Below are 9942 nucleotides of genomic sequence, written 5' to 3'. Positions count from 1 at the left end.
AAACATAATAAAATAGTTTCTACCTACCCTAATGAGAAACAGGTCTAACAGATAATTATTTATCTAAGAACAAGTTCGGTATGTATGTACTAACAAAGCCAAAGATTTTAGAACAAAACAAAATTAAAGCGAGATATAGAGCTGTCTTCTCTGTCGTTAAATCTGTCAGTGTCAACATGTCAATTTGGTTTGTCTATGGATTATATTCGAAGTCGAACTCGAACATAACCTCTTGATATTTTATGAGTTTATTCTAAAATTTTCTTAAAAAAAACTACAAAATTCACAAAAATGTCTTCTCTGAAAGTGTATAATATCGGAAGGATGACGAAATATCTCACTGAGACGAGTTTACGGACGTTTCGGAGCAATATTTACAGGTATTATATACGTATTTCGTTGCGCAATCAAAAGTCGACATAACCTATATCTTAATTTTGCCTATAATGAAGGTATTTTCATACAAAATAACAGAGAATAATACGTTTCCATCAAAAAACGAGAACAAATTAATTTTAATTGTATGGTTTTTGTTGAAACTGTTAGCACATGTATTATTGGCACAATAGTAATCTTAGATAGTGAATAATACACCGAAGATGATGAAATAACAGTCTAGTTGTTGATTGTGATTAAATTTTGTGGAACATCAGCTTTTTGTTCTTTACTTCGGCCGCGTGAATTTCAGAAGTAGAACCGGTGAAATAGACTGCTTCTTGATGTAGTATCTAGACATAACATATACCAGAGAGCCTACCATGAAATATTTTCCAAATTTTCGGAACCTAACGAAACAAATGTTAAAATTACATAATACATACCATTTAAAAATGGTAAAATATCGTTCTTTTGGACTGTTATGGTAGGATTTATGATGAACAAAATGTTAACCTCCATTTACTACATTAAATTCAGTATCAAAAAAAATACGAAATTGAGTCCGAAAATTTGAATCAAATGCAATTAGAGGTATTAGATGAACAAGGGGGAAAAGTATTGTATATATTTATTTACGAACATATGGCTCGTCTGATGGTAAACTTAGTTACTGGAGCCTATGGATATCTTTAACACCAGGAATGACATGCGCACTTCGCCAATTCTTAAGAAACCTTAATACACTGAGGAGAAAGGGATTGTTAGTAATGGAGACTAAGAATCCCATTGCTAGCAATATACCCAACCAGGTTGACCTCCTCGCGGTTCTCCCTGGAAACTATCATGGTTAAAATTATGGAGAACCGCGTGGAGGTCGACCTGATAGGATATATTGATAGCAATGGGGACTAACCTCTTATTACTAAAAATCCCTTCCCCCCTGTTGGCATTACATTGATATTTTTTTTTATGAATAACGGTGTTACTCTCTTTAATATTTATAATAATAGGAGATGTGTTATTTGTTTGTCACCAGAAGCACAAGCCGAGGGTACAGCACAGAGGAGAAAGCTGCCGTGGCGGATGACAAGCAGCTGCCCAGCACAGTGGAGGAGTGTCACAAGCAGCTTGACAGTCTGACCAGTGAGCTCAACACTCTCAAGCAACAGATCAAGGACTATGAAGTGAGTGTAGATATAAGATATTATATATATTTTTTTTGATGGGTGAAAACGGTATGGTAACCCCGCCTGCGCTAACAGGATACGCTGGCGGAGCACCAGTGAAGGGTGATAGATGAGAATGAAAACAGGCCAGTTAGCCCATCACGATGAATTCATCAGGAATTAATCATGATAGTTTCCAGGGGGAACCACGAGGAGGTCAACCTGGCTGGGTATATTGCTAGCAATGGGATTCTCAGTCTCCATTACTAACAATCCCTTTCCCCCGTTGCGACCTAGTTGGGGGTATATTGCTAGCAATAGGATTCTCAGTCTCCATTACTAACAATTCCTTTCCCCCCAATGGAGCTGGTTAGGCGAGGTTAGTTTAGTAACCGCAAATTTGCAGTCAAAAGTACTAATAATTAATAATTTTCAGACAAAACCACTTTTGACCAAGCTTCAGCAAATCAAGCAATCTCAAAAGTACTTTTGACTGGTTAAGAGTTTTGACTGCAACAGACAGACAAATTAATAATGATATGAAATCAGAGGGCCTACCATGAAATGTTTCCCGAAATTTCGGAGGCAAACGAAGCACAAATTTGATGTTAAAAGTACATAATACATGCGGTTTGGAAATATCAAAAATGTTAAAATATTGCTCCTTTGGACTTTTATGATAGGATGTATGACGAACGAAGTGTTAAACTCCATTTATTGGTCCGATTTTGGTATAAACAAAAACACGAACTCGAGTCCGAAATTTCGGAATTTCATTTCATGGTAGACCCGCAGGTTTCATTCATTTTGCATGTAAAATAATTCTGAATTCGTCTAAAAAATTTATTACTTCACTATTTTAATTGAAACCGTGTGGTCCCGGCATAGAATAGGCCACCCCCTTCCTTTAATATCAAATTCAAATACATTTGTTTACAAGCACTATGAAATCGTCATTTATTTCTAATCTACTGCAGCGTTCGGAAAGTTTGTTATCTGTTGATAAGAGCCCGCGAGAGACTCAACAGTTACTGTTTTAAATCTCATTATCTACATATGTAGGTATATTATATGTATATGTGTTTGTATGTATGTATATGTATAGATGTAGGTATGTATTTATGTATATGTGTATTTGTACGATTAAATATAATGTAATTAATTTAATTTTGTCTGTTTAAAAATTGTCCCAATATTGTAAACCGCTGTATCCGCTGACATTGATGCTCCTTTCCACTTTGGGTGTTGCTGGAGGAGAACTCTATTAGAGTTAAGCTCGCCTTTGTACATTTGATTACCTCTGACATATTATTATAACTGGTGTGTACAATAGAGAATTAAATAAATAAATAAATAGCAAAGTCATTTATTTAAAGGAACACCAGCATCATATTGCATTATGACACATAATAAATGTTAAATGCTATATACGATAAAAAGTCTTAAGTATTGAAATAAAATTACAGGACAAATACAAGCGCGCCCTAGCGGACGGTGAGAACGTGAGAAGGAGAATGATGAAGCAAGTGGAGGACGCCAAGTCCTTCGCCATACAGAGCTTCTGCAAGGATTTGCTCGAGGTCAGCTCTTAATCATTTATCATATGACATAACAACTCATTACCATGGTCGGATTATCCATTAGGCAGTTTTTTTTATGCAACTTAGAATGGCAAACAAGCTGACGGCCCACCTGATGGAAAGAGGTAGCCAATGGCTTATAGACATGAGCAGTACCATGGACGTAACAGAGTATACTGTTTCGCTTATGATACCTCTCATGCGTTGCCATTCCTGAGGACTTAGGTGTTATCCCTCTGGTCCCTGTAAATTCGTTACCATATCCTACCCTTCAAACCGAAACATAGCCATGCGAACATAATTGCTTCACAGTAGAAACCCGAATGGGACAGAGGTAGCCAGGTAGATGCCTTTAGTATAGTCTCCCTCTGGTAGGCAACTATGTTAATGATAAATGTGTAATTTTGAAATATTTGTATACGAATATGTTGAATATAATATTTGTTTTTGAAGTGAGTTAAAAATGACAAAAAATTTCGAGCCCCAAATGAATTCGACAGTTGGATGTGCCTCATCAGTATGGGAGGCTGGATATTTCCTGACGTTTTTCGGCCCGTGCTCCTTTGGTGATAATGTTCAGTGTCACCGGTAAAGCGTTCTCTTTGTTAAGGATCGATATCACACTGTTCCATTAGATGATCTTCATCATCATCTCAGCCATTATTTGAACATAGGTCTCCTCCAATGACTGCCATAAGGTACTGACCTGTATAATTTTAGATATTTATGAATATTTACCACGTCCCAATGCGGCGGAAGGTGATTGCCATGGTTTGCTTGTGCGCGTGCTTGCGTGCGCTGCAGGTGGCGGACACGCTGTCGGCGGCGGCGGAGAGCGTGCCCGAGGAGGGCGAGGCCGGCGCGGGTGGAGCCGCGGGCGGCGCGGCGGCCGCGCTGCGCTCGCTGCACCACGGCGTGCGCCTCACCAGCGCGCAGCTCGCGCAGGTACCGCCGCTTGATCGCTGCTGTGATGCTTACAAACGACAACTGAAACATTATCATTTGTCTGATTGTTTCTTCATTACAAAAACTGCCATTCTTTATTTATGTATTTATATAATAATTTATTTTATGATAGTTTGTTTTCCTTGTGCTAAAACTGAAACTGCTTCTCAGCGACTACTTGTTTATATTAGTGCGAGCGTCGCGTCCGAGCATCCTCCGCTGGAATAGCAATATATTATATTGTTCGCCTTGACACGATCCACTGGACTAGTAGTCGAGAGCGACCGGTTTTTTTTTTAATCAATGATAATGGAATTGTAACCCCGCCTGCGCTATCGGTATACGCTGGCGGGGCACCAGTGAGGGGTGATAGGTGAGGATGAAAAGGCAGGACAGTTAGCCCATCCTGACGAATTCAACTAGAATTAGCCACGATGGTTTCCAGGGGGAACCACGTGGAGGTAGACCTGACAAGGCGTGTTGCTAGTAATGTGGCTATTTGATCCCATTATTAACAATTCCTTTCCCCCCCCCCCTCGATCGATCGGTTGGCCACCCCTGGTATATATAGTGACATATGTTTGTCTGTCCCCAGGTGTTCAGCCGCCACGGGCTGGTGCCAGTTTCGCCGCTCAAGGAGAAGTTCGATCCCAATCTACACGAGGCACTGTTTCAACAGGTAATTTTTTTTTTTTATACATTCTTATCTTACTAACTAGCTAACTTAAAACTAGCTTTTTTTTATACAACTTAGAATAGCAAACAAGCTGACGGCCCGCCTGATGGAAAGTGGTAACTGTCGCCTATAGACACGAGCAGTACCGTGTACATAACAGAGTATACTGTTTCGCCCATGATACCCCCCATGCGTTGCCATTCCTGAGGACTCAGGTGTTATTCCTCTGTACACTGTAAATTCACGCCATATTCAACCGTTCAAACCGAAACACAGCCATGCAAACACAACTGCTTCACGGTAGAAACACGAATGGAACAGAGGTACCCAAGCAAACGACTTTTGTACAAAGTCAAATATTAGAAAATAGATATACGTTTATGGAATTCACACTAGTGTCCCATATATAGGTGTTATTTTTTTTATTTATTTATTCTTTATTGTACACAAAAATTACAACATATAATATATATAAAATAAAGATGTACAACAGGCGAGCTTAACTCTGTAAGAGTTCTCTTCCAGCAAACCCTGAGTGGAAAGGAGCATTAATTATTAGCAGGCAGTGTGCGTACAATAATAGAAGGAATTATATATAAAACTAGCTGACTCGGTAAACGTTGTTTTACCATATACATTATTTCTAGAACTATACATGAAAATATATCGTACTACAATTATTATATTCGATTGCCATCTTGCAATCCTACTGCGACATATAAAAATTGCGATTAAAAAACAGGGGTTGATCGTAAAGGGGTGAAAATTTGAATTTGTATGTATTTTTCAATGCTAAATCATAATAAAATAAAAAAAAAAAATTTAGGGGTGGGTCACCACTATCATTGAGGGGTATGAAAAGTAGATGTCGGCCGATTCTTAGGTCTACCCGATATGCACACAAAATTTCATAAAAATCGGTTTAAAACCGTTTCGGAGGAGTTTGGTAACAAACGACAGTGACACGAGAATTTTATATGTAATATATATATGTTGTGTATTGTAGGAGGTGGAGGGCGCGGAGGCCGGCACGGTGGTGACGGTGAGCAAGGTCGGGTACAAGCTGCACGAGCGCTGCGTGCGGCCCGCGCTCGTCGGCGTCGCCAAGGGACCCTCGTCATAGTCGCCACCCTCCACCACCCCCGCCACCCCCGCCACCCCCGCCCGGTCACGCCCTCGGTGAGTACACGGCGAAGACGTTGTTACGTTATGCATACTGCCAGTCTTACCATTGCTAGCAATATAGGGTATATCAGGTCGATCTCCACATGCTCCAGCGATGGGTGATAGGTGAGGATTGGGCAGGTAAGTTGGCTCATCGTGATGAATTCATCAGGAATTAACCATGATGGTTTCCAGGGGGAATTGAGTGGAGGTTGTTGATATTTTTTTTTTTGATGGGTGAAAATCGTATGGTAACTCCGCCTGCGCTAACGGGATACGCTGGCGGAGCACCTGTGAAGGGTGATAGATGAGAATGAAAACAGGCCAGTTAGCGCATCATGATGAATTCATCAGGAATTAACCATGATAGTTTCCAGGGGGAACCGCGAGGAGGTGGACCTGGTTGGGTATATTGCTAGCAATAGGATTCTCAGTCTCCATTACTGACAATCCCTTTCTCCCCAGGTTGCTGATATTGCTAGCAATAAGACTTATAGTCAGCATTACTGTCCCCTTTCTTCCCTAGAATTATTATTAGTAAAATATACAGTTTGGGGAGAGATTGTTAGTAATGGAAACTTAGAATCCGATTGCTAGCAATATACTCAACCAGGTCGACCTCATCGCGGTTCTCCCTGGAAACCATCATGGTTAATTCCTGATGAATTCATCATGACGGGCTAACTGGCCTGTTTTCATTCTCATCTATCACCCTTCACTGGTGCTCCGCCTGCGTATCCCGTTAGCGCAGGCGGGGTTACCATACCATTTTCATCCACTAAAAAAATATATATACAGTTAGATTAATTATTATTATTGTTATAGATGGCGTGGCAATCGGGGATGTTCCATTCCACCCACACAGCTGGGGACACAGTATAGGGATGAATAACTCCGGACCAAAGAGCAGGCAGACAAAATTGTATAATTTAATTTTACCACAATTAATTATTTTTAATATTTACTATACATTGAAAATTAGACGTTTGTGTAAGTAGAAAGTATGGGACATATGGTCTTATTTTCATTATTCACTGTACTCTATGCCCTAGCGTGGTGTCTATGACAGGTACGTGTCAAAGAGACAGAGAAAAAATGTTTTTGTATTGAAGTAAACTAAGATTTAAGCATTTTTGAATGGTTACTTTTTCACTGTCGCCCATTCGGAATGCAATTTCGGCCGAGAACTGACGAGACATTCAGCTGTTGCTTTTCTCAAGTTTTTTTTTTTATACAACTTAGAACGGCAAACAAGCTGACGGCCCACCTGTTGGAAAGTGGTAACCGTCGCCTATAGACACGAGCAGTACCGTGGACATAACAGAGTATACTGTTTCGCCCATGATACCCCCCATGCGTTGCCATTCCTGGGGACTCGGGTGTTATTCCTCTGTACCCAGTAAATTCACGCCATATCCCACCCTTTAAGTTTGACTTAATAAATAATGAATTTGTATGAATACATAGTACTAAGCTGTATCGAATCATAAAAAAATATATATTTCATCGTCAGGTGCTTAAATGTTCTACAAAAAGGGCGTATTAAGGTTTCTTAGGGGGTGGACAACGCATGATAACCCTGGTGTAACAGGCGTCCATATGCTACGGTAACCCCGTTTATTAACAGACGGGCCGTATGCTTGTTTACCGTCATTGTAGTATAAAAAAAATATATAATTTATGAATTCAACAAATCATTTGATCCTGGCAATTATATTAATATTTATTAATAATACATACTTATTAAAGATTTTGTTTAAAAAAAAAAAAGCAACAGTTGAGTTTCTTGAGTTGTCAGTCAGCATTCCGAATGGTCGACAGAGTTGACAAAAAAAAACTATTCAAAAGTGCTTAAAATTGAGTTAGTTTACTTAAATAAAAAATATATATTTATTTATTTATTTTACACTTTATTGCACCAAGTAAAAAGAGAAATAACAAATACAGTAAATATTAATGAGAAGTGATACAAAAGGCGGCCTTATCGCTAAGCAATCTCTTCCACACAACCTTTGGGTAGAGGACATTGAGAAAAAGACAAAGGGTAGGTGGCGCACTATTATATAAATATTAACATATTAACATATATATATATATATATATATATATATATATATATATATATATATATATATATATATATATATATATATATATATATATATATATATATATATATATATATATATATACATATTTATTATCAATTTACGATTATTAAATTGAGTTTAACAGGAAAAATTTCACTCAATCCAAGCTCTTTTAATGTCCTAATAGCTAATATTTAAATAACAGCAAGCTATCACGCGAACAGTAAAGTGGTCAATGTATAGTAAATATTGTGTCGTATTTATATTTAAACATACCCCCTTATACAAATAACGCTGGAGTGTTTTTTTCACACAGATCGGCTCAGAGCACGCATTGAAATGTATTATCGTTATGTGAAATTATTTTTGTTCACAGTGATATCACCTGTGACAAATCACAGCGGTGATTTTCATTTCCAGTTATTTAATGTCGCATTCACTACGATTTGCTTAATGATAGTGAAATATTAAATAGTTTTATGGTAATACAATGAGAGAATAGACGCTTTAGTACAGTATGATAAAGTTTCCATTCGCTCGCTCTGTAGGGCCCAGTTGGCCGTCTGATGCATTTTTGAATACTGCTAATCGCGCGTAGCCGATGGCTCACGAATAAATCCGAACGCAGTAACGATCTGTGATTTTACTAGAGTGATTTGTAGCAGTGTTATTGTAGCAATTTGTGATTTCACTAGTGCTATGTGAAATATTCCAATCCTAGCGTAGAGACGAGGGCAGATTTTGAACGCGTTTAAGATCATTGAAATAAGGTTTATTTTCAAACGACTTCAAAAAGACGCAGTTTCTCAATTTGATTGCATTTTTTCATGTTCGTCACCTCATAACTCCGTCAGTTGTGAACCGTTTTGGAATTTTTTTTTTCTGAAAGGTCATACTTACAGATTGGTCCCGTGGTAATTTTAACGAAATCGGTAAAGCAGTTTAGTTGTTAAACCATAATAACTGCTTTTATCACAAGTGAAATAAGTTATTTTGCGGAATACAATCTTATGACACGTCACATGACTAAAGAAAAAGTAAAAATAAACCTTATCGCAATGCTCTTAAAACTTTTATCGCTTTTTAAACACGATCAAAGTTTGGCCTCTTGGAGCCGCTCTGTGTGAATGATGCCGAGTATGTAGTTACTTAAAATTAAAATATAGGCTTCGTTTACACACACACGGAGCATTGAAAATCGCATTGAGCAATGAAAACCGTAATTGTGATTTTTCACACTATAATTATTTGTAACAGGTTAGAAAGTAGCAGATGTGACATTTCATATGATATTACAAATGTTAATAGTGAAATACGTCATGTAGTGTCTGTGCAAACGAGGCTTAATGAAGCGTTAATGATCAAGCAGCATAATGATTTGTATGGGGAATCAAGCGTAAACTGGACTGAGGCATCACTCGATATACTTACGACTTTCCAGATGTATGAATTACTTTTATATTGTATGTATGAGAGAGAGGCGGTAGTTGTTGCATGATTAAATTGATTTATTGTTTTATACTTTGTTTTATTTTCATCACCAACCGGTGATATAAGAAATTATAATTAAAGATTGCGTCCAAAAAACCGATTGATTAAAACTAAACCACTGAACCGGTTTTTATGAATTTTTTAAGTTAGCGAACTACCAGTCCCATTGCTAGTCATACATATACCCTGTCAAGTCAACCCTCCCGTGGCCCCTCTGGAAACCATCGTATTGAATTCCATGTGTATTCAACACGATGGGCTGGCGGGAAAGGGATTGTTAGTAATGGAGACTGAGAATCCTATTGTTGGCAATATACCCAACCAGGTCGACCTCCTCGCGGTACACCCTGGAAACTATCATGGTTAATTCCTGATGAATTCATCATGATAGGCTAACTGGCCTGTTTTCATTCTCATCTATCACCCTTCACTGGTGCTCCGCCAGCGTATCC

General features: G+C 38.4%; 1 protein-coding gene across 1 annotated transcript; it reads left to right on the top strand.

Moving 5' to 3' along the window:
• Positions 1-184: 184 nt before the first annotated feature.
• On the top strand, positions 185-9518 carry LOC113522114 (grpE protein homolog, mitochondrial). The gene is made up of 7 exons (XM_052894821.1): positions 185-380; positions 1415-1562; positions 3011-3124; positions 3929-4069; positions 4665-4748; positions 5752-5924; positions 6735-9518. The coding sequence occupies exons 1-6, from the start codon at positions 292-294 to the stop codon at positions 5866-5868; spliced, it is 693 nt and encodes a 230-aa protein (XP_052750781.1). The 5' UTR covers positions 185-291; the 3' UTR covers positions 5869-5924; positions 6735-9518.
• Positions 9519-9942: the final 424 nt, after the last annotated feature.

This window comes from Galleria mellonella, unplaced genomic scaffold (assembly GCF_026898425.1).
Source record: "Galleria mellonella isolate WM207_F2 unplaced genomic scaffold, CSIRO_AGI_GalMel_v1 utg232, whole genome shotgun sequence".
Taxonomy (NCBI): Eukaryota; Metazoa; Arthropoda; class Insecta; order Lepidoptera; family Pyralidae; genus Galleria; species Galleria mellonella.
This window is presented reverse-complemented; position numbering and strand designations above follow the sequence as displayed.